The sequence below is a fragment of the Pleurodeles waltl genome, chromosome 5 (genome assembly GCF_031143425.1).
Source record: "Pleurodeles waltl isolate 20211129_DDA chromosome 5, aPleWal1.hap1.20221129, whole genome shotgun sequence".
In the NCBI taxonomy this organism is placed as follows: domain Eukaryota; kingdom Metazoa; phylum Chordata; class Amphibia; order Caudata; family Salamandridae; genus Pleurodeles; species Pleurodeles waltl.
The window spans coordinates 849,439,765-849,465,040 of NC_090444.1; the positions used below are offsets into that span (position 1 = coordinate 849,439,765).

Consider the following 25,276-nt stretch of genomic DNA (forward strand, 5'->3'; position numbering starts at 1 on the left):
GCGACTGACGCCACCTACCGATGCGCAAGGGTATTGCTCAAAGAAAAATCTCCAGATCCAGTCTGACGCCCGGGGGAAAATTCGAAGGTAAGGAATCTGCAACTAGAAGTCTCTATCCCATAAGATACTTTCCTTTGCTAATGCTTTTCTGGTGGATACACTATCTACCTGCAGATTCATCACCTTTTGACTACTCCCAGGTGCCAGACTGGATCAGGAGAAAACTTCCAGCAATGCTCCTGTGCACAAGTAGGTGGTGCAGTGTGGCTTCCTGGGGATCCTGCTCTGCTTTAGAGCAGTGACCTATATAAGCACTATCCCCGTGCGCTGATGAAAGTTTCTTAAACATCTTCCACACACTCAGGCGAAGAGCACCTCAAACAAACTTGATGACCATGTACTGATCTCTAATATGGAACTTACTAAGACGTTAAAGGGTACACTTGGTAGAATGGGGAGGAGGCAGGGCACTGAGGACTTTGTGGTTATATACAGTTTATGTACCAGAAAGAAAGGGCATTACTTAAGGTGAGGATTTTTTCCTTTTTGATTCATACTTGTAATCAGAGATTCCCCAAAATCTGAACAGATACAACAGAATTACCTTCCAAAGGTGCAGTGTCGAGGGAACAGACTCAGAGCAGACATGTCCTGCTGGACTGAGTTTCAAAGTGGCCTTCTCGCTGGTCTTGACTGTCATGGCAGAAGTGTTTTGTGAACATGTACACCAATGTCCATGTTTCAATCTAGCAGATATCCAAAACCAATGCTGGAGGAAAAACCTTTGCTCTGGTGGATTGAGAGCGCAAGCCTTCCGAGTCTTGGTCAGTGTATGACAGATGTTGATGCAGAGGACTATCCCCCTTGAAAGGGTCCTCTTTTGCAAAGGTTTTCCTCTCTTTGCTCCAAAAAAACATACAAAGAGCTGGTTCTCCACAAGGTGGTTTCTGTGCTATCAAAAAAGAACCTCAGCACCCTTTTGGAGTAGAGGTCATGGAGCCTCATCCTCATTTGAGCTGTGTCATGGGTGAAAAACCTTAGCAGAGTAATGAACTAATCAATGTAAGAAAGCATCACATATTTGGTAGGAAGGCTGCCTGGGTTCTCAGGAACAACTTGTCTAGGAAAAGATGGTGTAGAGTGTTTGCAATGCAAGTGGCTACAATTCACGTATGCAGCACACTGTGATAGTAACAAGGAAGACAGCCTTGAGTGTCTAGTCACAGTGGGCATACGCATGAGAATTGGTAAGGCCAAATTTACTTTTCATTGTGGACTCACAAATAGCTTTCTGGCAAACAAGTAAGTCTGATTTCTTCTTAAATTCATTCCAACCAGCACTTTTTTGAAGAGAGAGTTGGTAAGGCAAACACAAAAAGGCCAAAAAATAACCTTTTAATATGCCCACAGCAAAAGCTTGCTAGGTCAACAAAAGAAAAGACATTAACACATCCGAACGGCTGGCCTGCAAGGGATCGGTGTGTGAAGCACTGCACCAGGGACAAATTTCTACCAGCATAGACGGACTTTATGGAAGAGTGTCTAGCCAAAAGGATGACATAAATTACCTTGGTAGGCAAATCAAATGCTTTTAACTACCATCTCTCAACCTCCATGCATGGAGATGCAGTTGTGGAGGCTCAGGTACAGGAGTCTGACCTGTTGGTGAGACAGGAGATCCTTCCGGGGATTAGCCAGATCAGTAGGTAAATGCCTAGATCCAGGCGCTCCAGGTAACACACTCTCTTTAGTCTTGGGTAATAAAAACTGGGACATGGTCAGCTCCAACCAATAACTAGACTGCTGGAACAGACTCATTACCTGGTGTGGAAGCAGGACTTATTTTGACACCGTAACCTCTTAGGTTTGCTGCTGTACAGTTTTGCCTCTCATTCCTGGGTCCTTTGGGTGTACAATGGCGTACCTATCACATTAAGTTCACAGTAGGAGGCTTCTGAGGTACAGTGTCTTTGCTCCTTTCAAGAAAAATCTAAATTCTTAGAGCAGTGCCAAGCCAGTTTCTGCCAACCACAATCCACCAAATCAGTAATACTTTCTGTGGCTGATGATATGTGTCATTAGGGTGACAATTCTACATTGGCATTAGACCTATTAGACCTATCAGAGGCCTTTGACGCTGTGGACCATAAAATACTGGTGGTCCGTGTCCAGGCTGTGGGGCTAGGTGGCATGGTATTAGACTGAATTTAATTGTTCCTTAAGGAAAATTCCCAGTCAGTATAGCTTACCCTTGTTAGCGCCACAGAAGTTAATTTGGATTATTGAGTACCTCAAAGTTCTTCCCTCTCTCCACATCTTTTCAACATATACATTTGCTCTCTCAGCCAAACACTCAAAAACATGAATTGTTTTATCTACAATTAGGCAGACGGTCTTTAGTTACTTTTTAGGTTAAATGATTCCCTGCTGTCTAATAAAACTTCCAAAGCACTATGCAACTTTTCCGCTACTGGAAGAATAGACATTATCTGTAGGAAAGTGCCACTGCTGGCATGGTTACCCCCCACACACTTTTTGCCTAGTGTTGATGCCAACTTTGATTGAAAGTGTGAGGGATGCTGCTAACTGGGCCCCAGCACCAGTGGTCTTTCCCAAAATCTGTACCTTTGTTCCCACAATTGGCACAAAGTTAAGTCCCAAGTAAAATGTACCTATGGTTACCAAGGACTCTGTGACCAGGGAAGGTCCCCAACAGCTGCAGCATGTATTATGCCACCCTAGGGAACCCCTCACCCAGCACATATGTACTGCCTATGCAGCTTGGGTGTTCTGGTGGGGAGAAAAAGGCAAAGTCGAGATGGCACCCCTCTCAGGGTGCCATGCCCACAAATAATTGCCTGTGGCATAGGTAAGACAGCCCTCTAGCATGAGCAATATGCCCCTGCAGCGTCTAAGTCCATTCTTAGACATTTTAAGTGCAGTATAGTCATATTGAGTATATGGTGTGAAAGTCTGTCAATATGAACTCCACAGCTCAATAATGACTTCACTGAATACTGGGAAGTTTGATTTCAAACTTCTCAGCACAATAAACCCACACTGATGGTAGTGTAGGATTCATTAAAAAATGCACACAGATGGCATTTTAGAAATGTCCCCTGTACGTTAGCCAAACTGCTAGTGTAGGGCTGACCGGTCTGAGCCAGCCTGCCAGCTTCAGGTAAGTTTCTGCCCACATGGGGTGAGAGTCTGTGTGCACTCTGTGGTCAGAAACAAAACCTGTCTTGGGTGGAGATGCTTCACACCTCCCCCTACAGGAACTGTAACACCTGTGGGTGAGCCGCAAAGGTTCACGCCTCCGATTATAATGGCCCGATCGCTTCAGCTAGTGGAGCTGCCCGTCCCCCGGACAAAGCCCCACTTTTTGGCGGCAAGTCCGGTGGGAAAATTAGGGAAAACAAGGAGGAGTGACCACCTCTAAAGTGTCCAGAGCTGAGGTGGTCCCCCTCCCTGCAGAATCCTCCATCTTGGTTTGGAGGAAAGGGGCCAATAGGATTAGGTTTGTGCCGCCCTCCCCAAAGGGAGTGGGAACAAGGAGGGTGTAGCCACCCTCAGGGGGTGGTAGCCATTGGCTACTGCCCTCTGACCCCCAAAACGCCCCTAAATCTAGGATTTAAGGGCCTCCCTGACCCAGCTCAACAGATTCCTGGCGACCTAATAAGGAGGACTGCTTAGCTGAAACTCCCAGCAGAGAAGAAGGAAGACAAAAACTGATTTGGCCCCAGCCCTATCGATCTGTCTCCTGCTTCAAAGAACCTGCAAAAGATTAACAATCCATCCAGCAGGACCAGAGACCTCTGCCAAGCTCCAGAGGACTGCCCTGCACCCAAAAGTACCAAGAACTCCTGAGATCAGCGGCCCTGTCCAAGAAGAAACCAACAACTAAGGACTCCAACCTCACTCCGAATGCTTGAGTCCTATCAACTCTGCACCCGACACCCAGGGAACCGCTGTAACAGCAACAAAGTATCCAAAAGGGCTACTTTTCCTCTGTAACTCTGTGCCCTGGGGCAGTCTGCGGTCAATCCAAGGTCAGAGGATGAAGTACTTGCAGAGGATTCCTGCTGGAAACTTGCAGGTAGAATCTGAAGAGGAACCCACAGGAGAGACCCTAAATAGCCCTGAGAGGGGGATTGGCTACCGTATCAGGTATGGACCTATCAGGAGGGGTCTCTGACATCACCTGCTGGCACTGGCCACTCAGAGCCCTCCAGAGTGGCCCAACACCTTGGAAAACAAGATGGCTGAAGTCTGGGACACACTGGAGGAGCTCTGGGCATCACCAATGAGGTGGTGATGGACAGGGGAGTGGTCACTCCCCTTTCCTTTGTCCAGTTTAGCGCCAGAGCAGGGACTGGGGGTCCCTGAACTGGTGTAGACTGGCTTATGCAAGGCATGCACCATCTGTGCCCTTTAAAGCATTTCCAGAGGCTGGGGGGGCTACCCCTCCCCAGCCTGTAACACCTATTTCCAAAGGGAGAGGGTGTAATGCCCTCCTCCCAAAGGAAATGCTTTGTTCTGCCTTCCTGGGACTGAGCAGCGAAGACCCCAGGAGGGAAGAACCCTGTCTGAAGGTGGCAGCAGCTGTAGCTGCAGTGCAAACCTCAGAGTGCTGGTTTGGCAGTAGTAGGGGTCAATGGTGGAGCCCCCAGGAAGCATGGAATTGGCTCCCCAATACCAGATTTGGAATGGGAGACAATTCCATGATCTTAGACACCTTACATGGCCATATTCGGGGTTACCATTGTGAAGCTACATATAGGTATTGACCTATATGTAGCGCATGCGTGTAATGGCGTCCCCGCACTCACAAAGTCCGGGGAATTGGCCTTGGACTGCGGGGGGCACCCCTCCTAGTGCAAGGTTGCACTCAGACTTAGTAACTTTGCACCTAGTCTTCAGTAAATGAAGGTTAGACATAGAGGTGACTTATAAGTTACTTAAGTGCAGTGAAAATGGCTGTGAAATAGTGTGTGCACTATTTCATGTAGGCTGCAATGGCAGGCCTGTGAAAGGGATTGTCTGAGCTCCTTATGGGTGGCAAAAGAAATGCTGCAGCCCATAAGGATCTCCTGGAACCCCAATGCCCTGGGTACCTAGGTACCATATACTAGGGACTTATAATGGGGGATCCAGTGTGCCAATTGAAATTGGTAAATGAAGTCACTAGCCTATAGTGACAAATCTTAAAGCAGAGAGAGCATAAGTACTGAGGTTCTGGTTAGCAGAGCCTCAGTGACACAGTTAAGCACTGTTAACAACATGCACATTAGGCCATAAACTATGAACACTGGGATCCTCACCAGCAGGGTCCCAGTGAGACAGGCAAAAACATACTGACATACAGGTAAAAATGGGGGTAAAATGCCAAAAAAGATGGTACTTTCCTACAAGCAGCTAGTCTGATATATAAACATCCTAAAAACTGTCCTATTATGGCCCCCCCTTCTGAGAGATTGCCACTGGCTCCCCATGGAGCAAAGGACTGTTTTTTAAAGATAAGTTACTTACCTTTAGTAATGCCTTATCCTGTAGAGACTATACCTAGCTGCAGATTCCTTACCTTAGAATTATCCCAGGAATCAGACTGGAACCGGAAGATTTTTTGTAAGCAGTACCCCTGCGTACCTGTAGGTGGCATAGTTTGGCTCTGCGTGGGTTGTCAGCATTGTCCACAGCACCTACATAGGCACCACTTTGACGTGCTGACTTCAGTTTCTTTTCACAACTTTCCACACCAGAAGCACAGAGCCATGAATTACAATGACCACTGTTGTAGATAATTAGGGCCCTTAAAGGGATACAGTCCTGCCCCTGTGAGTGTTAGCCGCCTGTTTTTGAGTGTGTTACTCCCTCGGCCTTTAGAAAGTCTAGTCAACATTTGGGGGCTATCTTGTCGAATTTGGACATTTGATTACAAAACAAGCCCAACTAAACACAAAAAACACCCAACCTCGCATATGTGGTTGCCATCTTGAGGAGTTGGGATCTCTTCTACTATTCTGGTGCAACAGCACACAATATGCTGCATGTGATGGACATTTCAATTAAAGAAGTGCTATATCACATGTAATCTTACTATTTGCTTGTTAACAGTGATAGGTACACTATGTTATTCGCAAAGTGAACTCATATAGTCAATGCTGACGACTTTACTTTAGTTTATTATTTAAATTACTTCCTTCAGCTGTCTCATCATGGAGGGAATTCAGATTAAACTTTTTACCAATACCAGGAGAAACATCAACAAAATGGAAGGTTTGTCTGGATATCTTTCTAGCTTGTTTCAAAGTGTTAAAAGGACATTATTGCTTCTATCAAAGGAACTTTATCTCCTAAACAAATTCACTTGGTTTAAAACAGTTTAAATGATTCCCCCCTTACAAAATGCATGTAATCTAAATGGTTTGGGATAACACTATTTTGAATAGGTACATATTTTCTTAAAGGAACAAAAAATCAGTCAAAGTATTAAAGAATATTCAGCTGCAATTATGGACTGTGACAGTGACATGCCGCTTTGAAACAATATATTATGACCAGATATTGACATCAAATACTGATGAAAACTAACAATCAAAAAAAACAAGAAAGGTTGTGGGCTATGCCTAATTTAACATTAGAAGGAGCAGATGTTTTGTAATTGTTGAAAGAAAATGGGGCACTTTCGCAGAGAATGCAGAAGATAAAAGATTAATACGATTTCTTAAGACACGGTTGCCCAAATGTTATATCTTGGTGAATGAACAAGTTGTAGAAGTCATGACAGACTCTTCTGCTTGAATCCCTTTGATAAGTCAAGAACTATTTGAACAACTGTGGGGTAAAAAAATGCTATTCACAACTGACATTATGCAGGATAGCTATACTGGTCATAACATAAAGGATGTTTTTAGAGTAATTTAAATTATAAAAATCATAGAGGCAATGTATATGTAGTTGACAAAGGAGACATGATTTTAGGAAGGCCACACCAAAATGGGAATCAAACTCAAGTCCACTCTATTGTGGTATTAAATTGGAAAAGATGAACAATGAACAAAGTAGTACAGTTAAATTGGAACAATTTATCAAGACAATGAAGGAAGATTTTAAAAGTGAGTTCAAAAGCAACCTAGGGGAATATCAAAGATTTAACACAAATAAGTGTTGCAAATATGAATCATAAGTATGCACCACAACACGGGCCTGTCTCATGGACAGTGGTCTTGTTGGATTGGGAGAAGCGCCCAGATCGCAACCCTCATATTGGTGGAAGGCGACAGTGGTGACAGCATACAGTGTAGTGATCAGTAGCAGCTAACAGGTCCTTTTTAACCTGTGTTGTCTGAGTGAGGAATACAGGCTCACTCATTTTTAAAGTTCCACTACTGTGTGCTCATCCCATGCACGGCCTACATTAATTAGATGTAAAGTGCTGCAGAGTGCAAGAGTGGTGACTGCACTGGATATATGAGTGCCTGTGAAGGGAACATTACAGGGATACAGCAGCGCTGTGCAGTACATGCATGGTGAGTGTGTGTATGTATATTTAATAGGGATACATTACATGAGAAATGTAGTGCTGTGCAGCACATGGGCAGTGAAAGTATGTGCTGAGTGTATGTGTGCCTGGGTAAAAAGTGCAATACATGAAAGGTAAAGTATTTTTGAGCATGCAGGGTTGACACCAGTGCCTGCCTACTTGCCAAAAGTCCCAGTGCGAGGTGACTATTGTGCAAGGAATGAATTGTTGCCTGTGCCTAGGATCAGATTGGCGACACCCATATGCCAAGATGGAGCCACAGTGAAATTGGCTGTGAATCGAGTGCTGTGCTGGGAGTGTGAAACCCATACTGCCTCACTGCAAGCAGTAACCCCATGAGCTAGTGGGTGGCACTGTAGAAGTAATTGCTGCCAACAAAGTGCAAATGTCTTTGCCTTAGTGGCAAATCCATTTTCCAGCGAGCGGCCAACTTGCCTGAGCAGGACTGGAATATTGCAAGTGTCTGCGATCAGTGCACCTTCTGAGAAGCTGATCGCTTCCTCGGCTGCTGGAGTGGGTAAGACTTGAAACAGGTCCCCAGCGGACTCTCTGCTAAATATGCTAATGCACCACAGAGACTTTTGACTGTTTTTTAAGAGTCAAAGCAGACTCTTGAGTGAGGCCTACTAGTGAGTATTCCCTATTTGCGGCCACCAGTAAATAGGGAATACCCTCAACCACATTACAAGGAAGAGTGTGAAACAGGGACTTGCCAGTTAAACATTAGAGCCCCAACCTCAAAGAAATTAATTTATTGCTTATGAATATCGTACGTACTTCTTAGACTGTGTAGAGTAAGACTGAGCATTGATTTATTGACATTGCTGAGTTCACAACCTATTTTACCCAGCCTCCTTCCCGACCACCCACCAAGAGAGCCTTTGACTGCTTGTCCATAGCTACCACAGAGTCAAATGCATAAGGAGTACTTGGCCCAGCTGCTCAGGATCCATAGTATGTTGGCCCCTGGCACATGATGAGTAAAATGCCTTAACCACCACGGTTGGGCCTAGTAACCCCTGTGTGCCCTGTGGCCCTCTGAATAGGGTTCTGACAGTATGCAAATATTTACTGTGCCACAAAGTTTAACAAAGAAAGCCTCGCTGGCTGCTGCTGCTCTTATTGCCAACTCTGCATTTGTGTGATCTACATTCTCAGTCATGCAGCAGCAGGACTGTCACCATGTGGTGGTAGAAGGCAAAAGCAAGCACCCAGCACAACACATCTTTTTCTGTTTTCTTTTGTTTTTTAAATCATGAAACAAGTATAGCAACAAAAATAAAAATAAAAAAGAACATTCTGATATAGTCAATATAACAATTAGGATCATCCTGCTACATAACATTTAGTTAGTATTACATCAATGAATTGTTTTAGGCATTACCTATATTCAACAATATGGGAAGAAAAATCCTCATATAATTCACTCCTCCTTTAACAATCAAAGAAGCAGAATCTTTAGCTTCCATTTGTGCCATTGTTGTCACATCCGAAAAAGAAGAACCAGACCTTTCGCCAGATGAACCATGAGTAGGAGTTTCACCAAATACTTGCTAGCACTATTCAAATTTCGCACAGTAACATTCTCACACCTTTCATTACCTCTAGAATCCGTACAGCTTTTGGCCATTTCCTCAAGTGCTCTGCTCTCTTTTCCAGTGGTTTAGCTCATACCCACTGACCAACACTAAAATTATTAGGACTCACACTACCCCTACTTGGGATATCCTTGCTTAATTTTTCATTTTATACTCTTTCACTCTGCTTCAAACAACTTTATGAATGTCCCTATCCTAGGAAGGAAGTGTATCACATGCCCTCTTGAGCCAACATGGGACTAGCAAAAAATGTGGTTTGCGTCTACGCAAAAGTTGAAAAGGAGAAAATCCGGTCACCAACTTAGGAGTAATTCTGTAAGACAACAACATAGCTTCTAAAGTTTTCCTCTAATTCAAACCCCCAACCACTGCCAAATGTATCGATTCTTTGATCTAATGATTAAACCATTCTACTTCTCTAATCGCTTCAGGATGACCAACAGCTATTTTCTCTCTTTGAATATCACACATTTCTAACTACTCCAATATTTGGCATTAGTGAAATGTTGACCATCATCTGAAATTAAAACTTCTGGAATACCTTCTCAAAAAATTTCTCTATCAAACAACTGATAATCACATGAGATGTGACATTATCGACAAATCTAACCTCCGGCCATTTTGAGTAATAATTCAACCAAGACAATACCAGTGGAATTCCTACCATTGGACCACTAAAAGTACCAACAATGTAAATTCCTAGCTTCCTCCACAGACCTTCCGGCAGTGTTACAGCCATAGCCTTTCCTACAGCAGGCTTGACCAACTTATCACTTTTTACACAATTCACATTTACGAATAACTGAATATGACCTATCATACAATCCAGGCCACCAAAAAATACTCTTATATTCCTCTTTTGGTGGCAGACATGCCTAAATGCCCCAATTGACTTAATACAATAATTGTTTGTCTAGCTTTGAAAGGGGGAATAACTATCTCTGAGCATAAGGATACCCTCAATTAAAGCCAACTCTCCCAGAATCACAGCATGGGATTTAATCTCCCTGTGTAAAAACCTTGTTTCATGCCAACTATGTTCTAGATAATGCTTGCCTAATTTGTGAACAGTCACTGCTAGACATCTCTTTCCATTCTTTTTCTCTACAGATCTTCTCTGGTCCCATCTCCAAGACAGACCCGTCACTAATGTAGAAAACCACTTCCTTTTCCTCCTCAATTGGTTTGCACTCTAAAGAAGGTAATGGCAAATCAGGCATACACACATGTTTAATTTTGAATTGATAATTTTGCTGTTTCGCAGCTAGTCTATCCAATCTGGCGGTCGTTATCCAACCATCGCATAGTGCAAGTATACTGACTAAACGTTTATGGTCCAATGTGAACCTGGCGCCCTATAAAAACATCTGTAAATGTTCCACTGCCTTTCTTTCTCTAAAACAGATTTTTTTTTCCGATTTACATAAAACTCTTGACCCAAATGCTACCACCCTCTAAGCCCATCTGACTGTTGTGAAACATCACCTAAACCATAATTACTGTAATCTACTGTGAAAATACACGGCTTCCCTGTAACTTTTTTTTTTTTTTTTAAATCAGAAAATGCTTTGTTTTGTAAGTGTCACTTCACTCAAATTCAACATTTTTGCTTAGCAACCTCCGTACTGGTTTAACTTTAGAGGACTAAATGGTTCACAAACTTGCATAAACCTCTGTTAGACCTAGGGACGTGATACACAGCTCCTTACTCTTAAGATCAGGAGCGTCCAGAATAGCTTTCACACGCAAAATCTTTGGGTTAATTCTCTCTTAGGATATCGTGTGACTAAGATATTACACGTTGTGGCATTTAAAACAACACTTCTTCAATTTAAGAGTTGAGCTTTTATCAGATAATGCTTGAAGACCATTGTGCAATCTCATCTCATGCTGATAGTTGTCTTTGCCAAAAATCAATACATCATCTTGAAAAGCTACTGCTTCCTTTAAACCACTTATTGTCTCCTTCAGAATAAACTGGAATACTAAAGCAGCATGTGCAACACCAAAAAGCATAATTTTAAATTGATAAATTCCTTCGGGTGTTAAAAAAGCAGTAAGAAGACTGATGCCTTTTCTAAAACAACAAGATGATAGGCATTGACAAAATCGAGTGTCAAAAATACTTCTGCTCTTTCCAGAGTTGATTCAACTCATGCATTTTAGGCAGATGATGGCAATCAATCCATATGGCACTATTAAGACTGAAAAGATCAACACAAAGACTCAATTCTCTAGAGCCTTTGAGCAAAATCACAAACGGAGATACTCTAGGGGAAGATTGAATAAGTTCAATGAACAAGTTACTAATCTTACTTAATGCCTTATTTGGTAGAGACTATACATAGCTGCAGATTCCTTACCTTAGAATTGTACCAGGCATCAGACTGGATCTTACAGATTTTTCGTGGGCAGTAGCCCTGAGCACCAGTGGGTGGCGTTGACTAGCTCCGCATGCATTGTCAGCGGTATCCGTGCTGGAAGTGTCATCTGCTGCACCTATATAGCCACTACCCAGGTGTGCAGACGTCAGTTTCTTTTCAGGACTTTCCACATCAGAAGCACAGGACCATGAAGAACACTGACTACTGATGTAGAAAACTAGGGCCCAGAAAGATACAGCCCTGACCCTAGAAATCGGTTTGCAAATCAGGGAGGATGGGTGAGCTGGTAAGGAATCTGCAGTTAGATAGAATCTCTACCATATAAGGCATCACAAAAGTTAAGTAACTTGTTCATATGGTAGAGACTTCCAGCTGCAGATTCCTTAGATCAAAATAGACACACAAGCAATACCATCCCAGAGGTCGGTTTGTGGACCAATTTCAGACCAGGAAGCCCTGCAGGACTGAATGGGCAAAATGCCCATCACGACGGACCTGACCGTCCAGCAGTAATGTTTGGTAAATGTGTGCAGGGGAGTTCATGTTGCTGCCTGCAGATATGCAGGAGTGGAACTCCGTGTACTAATGGAGTGGTTGCAGCTTTAGCTCTGGTTGAATGAGCACAGAAGCCCTCAGACGGTTGCTTCATGGCCAGTGCAAAGCAGAACTTAATGCAGAGCATCGGGAGATGGTCCTTTTCTGCACAGCACAACCCTTTTTACCTCCAACATACCACACAAAGAGTTGATCATCCACCTGATATTCCTGCATGCAGTCAAGGTAGAATGTCAACACTCGTTTGGGGACCATATGATGGAGACGCTCCTCATTCTTGGAAGGGTGAAATGGAGCGTAAAATGTAAGCAAGGTGAGGGATTGATTTATATAAAAGGGAGTGATCACCTTTGGAATCAAGAAGGCCAGCGTGTGAAGCACCACTGAAGGGATGAATAAATAGGGCTGCTTACATGATGAGGCCTGTAGCTCATTAACTTGTTGAGCAGATGTTATAGCCATGAGGAAAGCTGTTTTGATAGCGAGCAAACATAGTGGACAACTGTGAAGCAGCTCAAAGGGAGCATACATCAAGAATGTGAGAACGAGATGTACAAGTTACTTACCATCTGAAGTTATTTTCTTCCTCCAGTCTAGCACTGCAGTCTGTGAACACTGCATACCCTTTTGGGCCGTTACACCCACTCCCTGTGGGATACGGTTGCGCAAGCCCTGCTGCAGATACCTGAGGAGGTCAGTACTATCATCTCCCAAACAGTGAACGATAGGAGAGATGCGGCGAAGTTCACAATCCGTTGTGGCCTGAATACGACAGACTCTGTGGGCAAATCGGTTGCAACGACAGTGCCTTTATGGCACCACGCTTGTTACACACTTCTGGTTTCTTGGGGGATGTCCAACTGTCACTCACCGACATGCCCTTTGATGGCACCAGTCTCTTCGGAGACAAATGGGTCTCTCCCTTGGCGAGATTCAAGGACTCTCAGGCTACGGCTCGGTCTTTCCTCCGCCACTAGCCCACCACAGTCCGCTTTTCGTCCCTTTCGTGGACAAGGAAGGGGCGCCCTGTCACGTCCTCTACCCAGCCACTGTGCCATGCATGCTGGCCAGCCTATGCATGGCTGAAGACGCGGAATCCCATGTGGCCGTGGGACAGGGAACCAGAGGTCTTTCTAGTCCATTTCTGCCCCCGGTGCAGCCTCCAAACCCTCCTAGTCTGTCCCCTCACTCCCACCCAGTTGGTGGCAGGATCCGCCATCACCTGCCCCACTGGGAACATATCAACGCAGACGGGTGGGTTTTGCAGATCATTCTGAAGAACTACTCCCTCCCTTTCGCATATGCACCACCACAAATGCCACCATCCTTCCATCATCTTCCGGAGGATCATTTGGCACTTCTCTGCCAGGAAGTCGCAGCTCTCTTGGCCAAGGGAGCTATAGAAAGGGTCCCTGTGCCAGAAGTAGGTTGTGGTTGTTATTCCCGCTACTTTCTGATACCAAAGAAGGACAAGGGCTTACCTCTTATCCTAGACCTTCAGGACCTGAACTACTTCCTCAAGAAGGAGAAATTCAAAATGCTCACCCGGGCACAGGTTCTGTCTACCTTAGACCCAGGAAACTGGATGGTAGCGTTGGACTTGCAGGACGCTTATTTCCACATCCCCATCCTGCTTGCCCACAGATGTTACCCCAGACAGTCATCTACCACCTTCAGACTATGGCGAACCTCCTGCACACGCTGGGGTTCACTATAAACGTGCCGAAGTCACACCTGACTCCCTCTCAGACGCTCCCTTTCATAGCAGCTGTTCTGGACACAGTGTAATTTCCGTCTTATCCTCCATACAAGCGAGTCCAAGACATTCAGGCTATGATTCTGATCTTTCAGCCTCGGTCTTGGGTTTCGGTGAGACTGACTCTGAAGGTGCTGGGCCTCATGGCCTCCTGCGTCCTACTAGTAACACATGCCAGATGGCATATGCGGGCTCTGCAGTGGGACCTGAAGTTCCAATGGGTGCAGCATCAGGGGAATCTCTCCAGCATGGTCCAGATCTTGGAGGGGAATGTGAAAGCCCTGGAGTGGTGGCTTTTGAATCCAAATTGGGTCAACGGCAGATCCCTCTCCCTTCCCCAACCATATCTCTCTATAGTGGCAGACGCGGCACTTCTAGGTTGGGGCGGCCACATGGGAGAGGCAGAGATCAGAGGCCTCTGGTTTCCGGCGGAGTCGGGCTCCACAAAACCTGCTGGAGCTCCGGGCGATCAGGCTTGTGTTGAAAGCATTCCTTCCATGTCTCAAAGGGAAAGTGGTCCAGGTGTTCACAGACAATACTACCGCCATGTAGTAATCCAACAAACAGGGCGGGGTAGGGTCCTGGACCCTTTGTCAGGAGGCACTACGCCTCTGGACATGGCTGGAACATCAGGGCATTACCCTGATGGTTCAACATCTGGCTGGCTCTCTCAACGCCAGAGCAGACAAACTCAGCCGCCGACGCCCAGTCGATCACGAATGGCGTCTCCATCCGGAGGTGGCGCAAGGTCTCTTTCACAAGTGGGGAAACCTTAGGAACACAGAGATGGCAGAAAGATAACCCTTAAGAGACCCAGAGCGGAGCTCTGCTGGGAAAGAGATAGAATAAGGAAAGGGATCAACATGTCTGTTAGAACACCAGGCTACAATATATATATTTTTTTAACAGCATGTGTATACCGGTTCGGAGGAGGAACGTCTGGCTGCCAAGAGGACATTGCAGACTTCAGGAGGAAGGTCAAAGGCCGTCAACTGCCACCACTTAATTTTCCCACAAGAATGCAAAGACAGGATAGGTTCAGGTGGAGAACCCTCCCTTGCTATTGCATCCTTCCAAAGGGGTAGCCTGATTGGAGGATCAACTACCATGCTAAGTAGCTCGGGATACCAGGCTCTCCGTGCCCATCCAGTGCCACAAGGATAACTTGGGCCCGGTCGCTCTTGATCTTCTTGAGAACTCTGGGCAGAAGAAGTATGGAAGGAAAGGCGTACAGGAGGCCTGAGCGCCATACTAGATAAAAAGAGTTGCAGAGTAAGAATCGACTTGGAAACTCCAGTGCGCAAAACTGCTGACATTGTGCATTCTGAACAAAGACAAAGATATCTATCCAAGACTCTCCCCACTGCTGAAAGAGCCCTTCAAATGGAGATGCCATTCTTGATACACTAAGCACCTGTGGCTGAGTTGGTCTACCCTGGTTTTCAGAGAACCTGCCAGGTGCTGAGCCACCAGGGAAATGTTCCAGCCATATTCAGAGAAGAAGGGCCTCTTGACATAGGGGTCACGACCCCACTCTGCGATGTTTGTTGCAGAACCACATGGCGGTGGTGTTGTCTGTGAACACCAGCTTCAGTCTCACCTTGACAGAAGGTAGGAAGGCCTTCAATGCTAGTCTGATAGCCCTGATCTCCTGCAGATTGATGTGGAATCTGGATTTTGCCAAAGACCAGAGTCCTCAGATCTCCACCTCTCCCAGATGGCTGCCCCATCCCAGGAGTGACACATCTGTCACTACTGTCAGATCTAGTTGGAGAAGAGAAAGGGATGTGCTGCTGACCCAAATATAGTTCATTAGTTACCACTGCAGATCTTTTGCAGTTCCCTCCGAGATCTGGACCATGTTGGAAAGATTTCCCGGACGCTGTGCCCTTTGGAACGTCCGGTCCCACTGTAAAGCCTGCATATGCAACGTGTGTTTGTTACTAGTAGGATACAAGATGCCATGAGTCCCAGTAATCTCAGAGTCTGCCTCACCGAAATCCAGAATAGAGACTGAAACATCCGTATCATAGTTTGAATAACCTTGACTTGCCATTCGGGAGGCTAACCAAAACCACACGGTGTCCAAAACAGCTCAGATGAAACAGAACATCAGAGAAGGAGTCAGTTGTAACTTCAGCACATTTAGAGTAAACCACAGCAAATACAGGTGGTCCGCCGTAGTCTGGAGGTGGGAGATGGCAGCCTGAGAAGAGTCAGCCATCAACAGCCACTTGTCAAGACAGGGGAAGACTGACACCCCTGATCTTCACAGATGAGCTGCAACCACCACCATCACTTTGGTGACCCACAGAAGGGAGGTGTGGCTAAAGAGGAGCACAGCAAACTGGAAATGTTCAAGGCCGACTGTTGGAAATGGCCCTTTTTGAAGGGCTATCCCCAAACTTTTTTCCTTCTTCCTCCTATTTTTTTAGGTCTGTTTTTGCTGGTTTATTGTCTCTGCGCACTTTACCACTGCTAATCAGTGCTAAAGTGCAAGTGCTCCCTATAGAAATTGTACTGTTGATTGGTTTAGCCATGATTGGCATATTTGATTTACTAGTAAAGGGCACTCAAATGCTACTAGTGGGCCTGCAGCACTGGTTGTGCCTCCCACATTAGTAGCCCTGTACACATGACTCAGACCTGCCATTGCAGTGTCTGTGTGTGCAGTTTTAAACTGCCAATTCGACTTGGCAAGTATACCCACTTGCCAGGCCTCAACCTTCTCTTTTACTACATGTAAGGCACCCCTACGTTAGGCCCTGGGCAGGGTGCAGTGTACGTTTAAGGTAGGACATATACTAGTGTGTTTTATATGTCCTACAGTGAAACACTGCCAAATTCGGTTTTCACTGTGCTAGGCCTACCTCTCTCATAGGTTAACATGGGGGCTGCCTTTAAATATCCTTAAAGCACAGATTCCCTTTGAGAGTAGATAAAAATGTGGAGTTTAGGGTCTCTGAACTCACAATTTAAAAATACATCTTTTAGTGAAGTTGGTTTTTAAACTGTCTGTTTGAAAATACCACTTTTAGAAAGTAGACATTTTCTTGCTTATACCATTCTGTGACTCTGCCTGTTTGTGGATTGTCTGTCTGGGTCAGTTTGACAGTTTGGCTGTTCACACTTCTCCTCTAGACAGTGACACAAAGGGGGCCGGGCTGTAGCCTGCATATCTTGATTAGCCATCTGTGCTGGAGGGGAGAGGAGGGGAGGAGTGGTCACTCACACCTGAAAGGACTGTGCCTGCCCTTCACACAATGCCGTCTCCGACCCCCTGGTGAGTGTCTGGGGCCTGGACAAGGAAGGATCTTGCAAACACTTGAGACTTTGCTTTGAAGTTTGCCAACTTCAAAGGCAGAACTGGGTATAAGAAGAAGCCCAAAACCCTAGACTTTTAGAATCTTTCGGGAATCAAGAGGAACCTCTGTCCAGGAGAAGAGCTGAAGGAGGAGTACTGTCCCTTTGCTGAGTTGCTTTGCTGGACTTGCCTGCAGTTGCTGCTTCTGCCTGAAAAGAGTGCAAAGGGTGAACTTTGCTGTGTGTCCTGCTTGAGAAAATTCTCCAAGGGTTTGGAGTAGAGCTTGCCTCCTGTTGGAAGTCTGAGGGACACCAAAGACTTCAGTTTCCTCGATCTGCAGCACTGGGAACTGTGTGTTTTGTGCTGTACAAGAGGAGAAACCACTGCGACGCTGCCAATGATGCCGGTGGCCTGCACCGTGCCGCCGCCGCTGCACGGAGTCGCATTGCCCCGCTTCGCACCACGACCCTGGTCTCACCGACGCCGTCATCGGACGACTTCACAGAGCCGCTGCTCGCACCGCGACCTGTGGGCCCCGCGCTCCGGAGTCACCTGCTCACACTGCAGCCTGGGCATCCCCGACGACGTCGCTCCTGCTGACACCGGCGCCGCTGCCTGCATCGTGGTCTGTGGACACCGTTTGTGAAGAGCACGAAGCACGTGCCGCAGCCCCAGTCCACCGACGCCAACACCATCGGCTCCAGTGTCGTTACCAGGCATCCTTGCCTGCACCGTGGCCTGTGGACACCGCTCGTGAGGGTCACGAAGCACCGTCCCGTCGCGCACCGCTGGCTTGGGCGTACAGACGACAGCGCTCCCGCAACGACTAAGCCACTCCCTGCACCGTGACCTGTGGGCACCGCACGTCGCATTGTCCCGCTTCGCACTGCAGCCCCGTCGCCATCCCCGCCAGCGCACCTCACCAGCCCGGAGTTCGATCCCCAAGGTGCTTGACTTCAAGGGCCAGATGACTCCTGCACCGACTCCTGAACAGACGACAGCAACGCCGCTCTCCGGAGCTCACCGCGAGGAACACGACGCTCTGCGAATCCAAGGTACTGTTTGTGGGTCTTCCCGACACCGCAGCTGGCCCTCAACGCTGAAGCCAGCCTGAACTTTTGGTTTTGTTGTTCACAACGCCGTGATAGCCCCAGGTGGAGTTATGGACTTCAAGGAACTGTATTGTTAAGTACATCTTGCAGTATTCATATTTTTATTACTGTATGTTGGATTTTTTTTATCGTATTTGGTTTTGTTTTATATAGATAAATATTGGCTTTTTTTCTAAAACTGGTGTGGTGTCCTTTTGTATAGTGTTTTCACTTATTACTGTGTGTTATGTGCAAATGCTTTACACATTGCTTCTGAGATAAGCCTGACTGCTCGTGCCAAGCTACCAAGGGGGTGAGCAGGGGTTATGGAGCGGGTATCTCCCTTATCCTGACTAGAGTGAGGGTCCCTACTTGGACAGGGTGCAAACCGACTGCCAACTAGAGACCCCATTTCTAACACCAACCATAAACCACAGGTAACACCTGTGGGCCGGTAGGACAGGGATGTGAAAATTAGCATCCTGCAAGTCCAACGCTATCATCCAGTCTCCTGGGTCTAGGGCAGACAAAACCTGAGCCAATGCATCTGCACTTTCTCCTTGAGGAAGTAGTTGAGGGATCGCATATCTAGGATAGGACGATGGCCTTCGTCCTTCTTCTGCACCTGAAAGTAAAGGGAATAACAACCACGACCTACTTATGGCTTTGGACCCTCTGTATAGCTCCCTTGGTCAAGAGCCACAACTTCCTTCTAGAGAAGAGACAGATGATCCTCCATCAGCCTGTCTTGAGAAGGTGGCACAATGGGGGGAAAGGGGGGGTCAGGTCATGGTATAAGGGCAGATTAGGAGGGTTTAGAAGCTGAAACTGCAGCGGTGAGGGATGGTGGTGAGGGGGTGGGGGTGGGGGTGGTTAGACTGACGCATCCTATGGCTGCCTGATACACAATGTCTATGGATATTGCAACCTCGGTCACGCAGAGGCTGTGGAGTATGTGCGGAAAGGTGGCTGTGTGGGTACTGGTGCAGTTGGTAGCCACTCCCAAAGCTACCAAAGGGGTGAAAAGTGGTCTAGAGGTGGCATGGAGCTGAGGAGAAGCCCAAGGATCATGCTGTAGCCCAACTGTTTTTACAACGTTCGAGTGCAGAGTCCGCTTTGTCTCAAAAGTGACAGGAGCCATTGACGGGCATGTCTATCAAAGAAGACTTAAAATCCTCCGAAAAGCTAGTAGTTCGAAGCCAGGCATGGTGCCTAGGGGCCACTGCTCTGCCTAGCGAGTCAGTCGTGTCCCACGGCGAATTGTGAACTTTGCTGCATGTCTCCCATTTGCCACCGCTTGGGAGAGCATAGCCCTGGCCTCCTCCAGCACCACAGGCAGCAGCTGTGCAAAGATATCCCACAGAGTGTGGGAGTAGCAGCCGAAAACGCATGTGGTGTTCACAGACCGCAATGCCAGGCTGACGGAAGAAAACATTTTTTTTCAAGTGTCTCCAGCCTCTTGAATTCCCTATCTGACGGACAAGTAGGGAACGCACCAGGGTTACAATAGAAGATGGCAGCCTGGACCACCAAACTCTCATGGGTGGAGTGTTGAGTAAGGAAACGAGGGTCCCGGGGGATGAGAAGGGTGGCGACAGGTGATTGCCCTATTCACAGGAGCCCCTGTGTCCCTGTGTTGGGCTGGACCAGTACCCAAAAGGGCATCTTTGAGGGCTTTATTGCAAGGCAGGAGCTGTTCAGATGGGGAGACTCCCAGCTCGAACACCTCTGTTAAAGACATTGGTCTTGACCGCCACCAAGGGCAACTCAAGATCAAGGATCTCCTCAGCTCTCCGCGCAAGCACTGTGAAAGACGATCCCTTCTCCGTAGTCATGGTAGGGGGAGAAAACATACCAGCAATTGGGGAAGTGTCTAGACTACTAGCTTCACCCAGTCCCTCACATCAGTCCATACCTTAGTCATAAGGCTGGGCTTCTTCAGGGTCCAGTGACCCCTACCATTCATCCCAACCCCTAACCCAGGAGAGTAGGGCTCACAATCAGATCAGGGAGGCAAGGCTCCCAGTGCTACCAGATACGACGTCAAGCAATGCCCCTCTGTATTGGAGTTGGGGATCCAAACAATGGGCGCTGGTGCCGCCGGGAACATCTGCATCGGAACCTGCACTGAGGAAGGTCAAGGTGGTACAACCAGTGTCAGTCTGGATCCAAGAATGGATTCCTTGAGCCCCACTGGTGTCAGAGCTGGCAGCGTGGTTCCTCAAGGCATAGGGATTCAAGGCACTGCGGTCAGAGCACGACTTAGGGTCATGATCGAGGCACCACAGGAAAATAAGATGGGGGTCCATCACAGGCATCAGCCGGTGACAGGCACTGCATAGGCTTCAAGCCGGCCTTCTTGGAGGGCATCTTGCCACAAGAGGAGAAAAACCTAAAAAAATAACTTGAAGAAATGTAAAAACAAAAAAGACGGTCAAAAAGTAACTGAAGGTGTAGCTATTCTCACATCTGAGCTGGATGGCATGGAAAGAAAATAACTGACCTCAGCATACCTGTGTGGCACCTATAAGTGCTGAGGACACCACTTCAAGCGGAAACAAAGCATGCTGAGCCAATCAATGCCAATTTTTGGCACACAGGGGTATTACTTACAAAAAATCTTCCAGATTCAGTCTGACAACTGGTATAATTCTAAGGTAAGGAATCTGCAGCTAGAAGTTTCTGTCAGATAACATGTTTAGCAATCAACTCCTCCAAAATGCCCTTCAATTTCCCTTTGTAGGATAATGGTACATGCCTCACTCGATGTTTTACAGGGATGGCATTTTCTTGACAATGATCTTATATTCAAATACTTTATATTCCTCTAGGTACATTTATTCCTGTAAACTGCCTGGTGTAGACATTCCACAGTCATTATTTAAAAAATATACATTTGCACATTTTGTTTTTTTCTCCTACATAGATTTTTCTATATGGTAAAAACTCACCATTAATACTTAAAAACATAGGGCTGTTAGAGTACTTTTCATAAAATTAATTGGGGGGGGGTGTTTCTGTAGATTTTCTCAGCAATTCCAATAGCCACATTCTTGCTCCCCCAACCCAAGATCTCATGAAACATCCATACTCCTACAAGTACCAATTTACTTCAGACATGGTAATCTGTCTTTCTGGTAGATTTTACATTTTTTTTATTTATTTACTTTAGCTTTTTATATAGTGCAGTGCTAGAAGCAAGGGCAACAAAGCACTTTACTAGTAACAATAAAAGAAATCATTGAACGTGGATTCATGACAATGAGCAGGAACAGTAATAATATTTACACATGTGGCAGTGTAATATGAAAAGGTGTTTTTAGCCATTTTAACATAGAAGGAGACTGGTTGCAGGTTGGTAACCAGTCTCAGGATTAATGGGAGTTAGTGCTGCTTTCTTGGAGGTGAAGAGAAAATTCTAACAAAAATGCATATGCATTTGAGCTTCAGTGAGAGTAGCTGTAATTGGGCTTGTCAGCTCACAAAACTAAGTTTATAGGTAATGAATCTGCTGCAGCACACTCATGATTGTGCTGTTTAGTTAAAGCTCAGAAGCCCCAAAGTCAAAAGAAGTGTTATCTATAAGTACCAAACGTAGGATAAACTTCACAGTACAAACCAAAATCACTCTGCACATTAAAGAACAACCACATCCCTAGGATTATATTATCAAAGTGAGTGTGGGGAGGGTATATAGTTTTGTTTTAGAACTGAATTCCAACCTAGATTAAATTGTTTATTGAATTCAGTATCCTGAAGCTCTCACCACAGCCATTTTTCACAGCCCATGCAGCTACTGGTTTGTTATTTAGTTCTCAAGACAGACAAATGTTTAAATCGTTGAAAGACTTTGTATTGATGTTCACCTGTCACCACTGTTATGGTTTTCAGTGGGTTTAAGATATTATTTAATGCATGTCTGCCTTACCTTAGCAGCAACAATGCTCAGTCCCATTCCATTATGTTTCTTGAGTGTCACAGTGATTATCTCTGGATCCTTCTTAAGAGGCTGGGAAGGAAAAGAAAATGCTGTTTCACGTCTGTCCAAAACCAACAGGGAGATGAATTAGATGTAACTTATATGTGTATATTCTGCAAAGCATTTAGTGGATTGTTCCTAGTCTTCAAAATACACAACTATTAATGAGAAAAAAAACTTTTCACTGTAAATCAATCTGAATGTTCATACTTGCCTGAATTCAATACGTTGATACTGAACCTAGAAACATAGCTAAAAATCTGAAACTATACTAAATCAGATAGCTTGAGTATACTTTGCTGTAGAACACTGTCAGAAAAGCAGAAGCAGCTGTTGCAAGGGGTTAGAACTATTGTTCTTAACTGTGTCCCTTTTAAAATCCTTTTAATTGCATTCATTTAGGGATAATTATTGCACCTGTTTCTGAGTTACATGCACTGAATGTTTGCTTCAACATGCCTGCTGATGGACAACTCCTTCAGCAAAAAAATATAATGCTTAACTAGCTCCTATGTGTTGGTCAAAGTGGGGAAAAGTTAACAAGCCGCACCAGCCTAATAACTGTTGCCAAATGGATGTTTCCGGACACTGCAGACAATTTAACATCCAATGAAAGGACTTGAGACATCAGGGGCATTACTGGCAAGGAAAGAGCCTTTCCCCTTTCCAATGTCACATTAACTTGGAGGTTTAATCCCCTAATGGAGCTAGAGCTATTTACTTCTGTTTTTGCCATCTTATAACTGGTGAATCAAAATATACTGGTCTGTGGGCTTTTGGGATAGGGTGGGCACTGGGTTGTAACTTAAGAATAATCTTGTCTAGGGTTACAATGTGTAGGAAAGTACAACCTTTCTGTCATAGTTACACCCCACGTTTTGCCTGGTGTCAGTGTGTTTAGAGTGTAGTACACGGGGATCCTACTAACCAGGACCCCAATTGTTGTAGGCAACTTTTAGACCCCAGAATTGGCATACTGGTGCCCCATGTATGTCTCTACTATACGCTACTTAAGTACTCAGGGCATTGGTACACCAGTGGTCCCCCCCATGGGCTGCAGCATGTATTGTGCCACCCACGGAGGTCCATGCAAACTGTGACTACAGGCCTGCAATTGAAGTCTGTGTGAAATAGTGCATGCACCTTTAATTCCAGATTTAAGGTTTGCTTTATTTAATGGTCATTGTACTCTGACCCTTTAAGCCACCCCTAAGGTAAGCCCTTTAGCTAAAGGGCAGGGTGCATGGTTCTAAGTAGGAGGGCACCCCTGCATGAGCGGAGGTGCCCCTACAAACCGCAGACTCCACTCCCTGGGCTTTGTAGGTGCAGGGAAGCCATCTTAAGGTATGTAGTGGACACTGGTCAACACAAGTTGTCCAACTACATAATGGCTTCACCAAACCTAGGCATGTTTGGTATCAAACATGTTGGAATCATACAACTACACCAACTTCAGTGTTAGCTGCATGATACCATGTACTCTGGGGGTTCCCTAGGGGATACCACAAGGTCTGCCTGTACAGCCTTGCAGGACCTGCAGGACAGCCCTTGCTGCTGCCAACCCCAGACAATGCTCTGCCCTCCTGCTGCTGAGCCGAACTCGGGCAGGGGAAGGCAGAACAAAGGATTTCCTGTAAGCCAGAGGTGTGACCACCACTTCTTTAGAAATTTGTCTCTCTAGGCTAGGGAGGGAGGTGCCTCTGAATGCCACCAGACTGCTTTGAAGGGCACATTTGGTGGCCTTGTTGCATAATCCGGTTTGTACTAGTGCAGGAACCCCCGGTTTCAGCTGTGGCGCGATACCCCACGAAGGACAAGGGAGTGAGCACCCCCGTCCTGCTCCTACCCTAGGGAGGTGCACAGAGTTCTGCCAGGTGGCCACTTGATTCTGTCATCTTGGAAATACATTGAGCAGAGGCCTCTGGGGGTATCTGACTTGTTAGTCCAGCTGGGTGACGTCCCTGACGCCCTCTGATAAGTTGGTCACTGCAGTTAGAGTCCAACCCCCTTCCTGGGTTACTTAAGGGCTCTCCAAAAGGTGGGACCCCCAATTCGTCTGCAAGACTTCAGGAACAGTCTGCACGGCTCCTCTGCAAGAGACTTCTGCAACCTGGACACCGGAACCTTCTGCAACCCCATGGTCGTGCATCCTTCTGAGTCACTGTGACTCTTCCTGCACTTAGGAAAACAAGAAGGAATCTCCCTTGGAGTGAAGGAGTCACTCCCCTGCAACCGCAGGCAGCTCAACAATGATGACCGACTTTGGATCCTGCTGTCCCACGGACACTCCAAGGCTCTGCAACACAGGTGGTGATTCTGGGGCTCCCCAGAGGTCTGACCTATCTTCTTTGCAACTGGGAAGTTTGTGGTCCCTCACTAGAGTTGCTTGGCCGGAACCCTTGTGCACCACGTCTGCCTGTTGTTGCCAATGTTTGTTGGCTCTTCAGTCTGAAGACCTTCTAGCTACAAGAAACCCCAGTCTCCAGCACTCCCCAGCTCCAAGAACGACATCTTCTCTGCAACTCCTGTGACGTGGGCATCCCTCTTTGCTGTCCTGCCGAGGCCTTCTTGTGACTCCATGTGCCTACTTGCCAGAGGGTCCTCCTGGGGGGCTCCAATGATTCCTGCTGGCTCTCCAGCTTGCTGAAGGCTGGTCCCGACCTACCTGCCAAGGTTGAGTCACCTGGACCTTGATGGTCCCCAGAAATCCTTCAGCCTCTGTACAAAGCTTCTTCGCATTTGCCAAGGCTTGTTGGTGGTCCAGCTGACCACTGAACCCTCTGCAATCCGACGACAAATGTGGGACAGCTCATGGACAACTCCTGGGCTGCTCCTGCGTTGCCTGGATTCCACAACTGCACTTCTTCATCCACAGTCCTGCAGGAAGCACCACCAAGAAGGGTGGGCCTTGCTCTCCTGCACTGCCTGGGCCCTTCTGGGTGGTCTGGACTCTGTCCCCTCTGTCCTTAGGTCCTCTTCTTCCAGAACAAATCCACACCTGGGTTCCACCGACCTGATTCACAGGTCGCGACAGCAGCTGGACAACTAAGGTTCCCATTGAGT

The 25,276-nt window shown here is 46.4% G+C and overlaps 1 protein-coding gene across 13 annotated transcripts in view; it reads right to left on the bottom strand.

Moving 5' to 3' along the window:
• AFDN (afadin, adherens junction formation factor) overlaps window positions 1–25,276 on the bottom strand; it is a 1,710,163-nt gene that overhangs the window by 714,307 nt on the left and 970,580 nt on the right. For all 13 annotated transcript variants that reach the window (XM_069234921.1, XM_069234923.1, XM_069234919.1 and 10 more), the window contains one exon: window positions 22,163–22,243. In XM_069234921.1, the coding sequence (XP_069091022.1) occupies window positions 22,163–22,243 (81 nt within the window). The remainder of the gene's footprint in view (window positions 1–22,162; window positions 22,244–25,276) is intronic.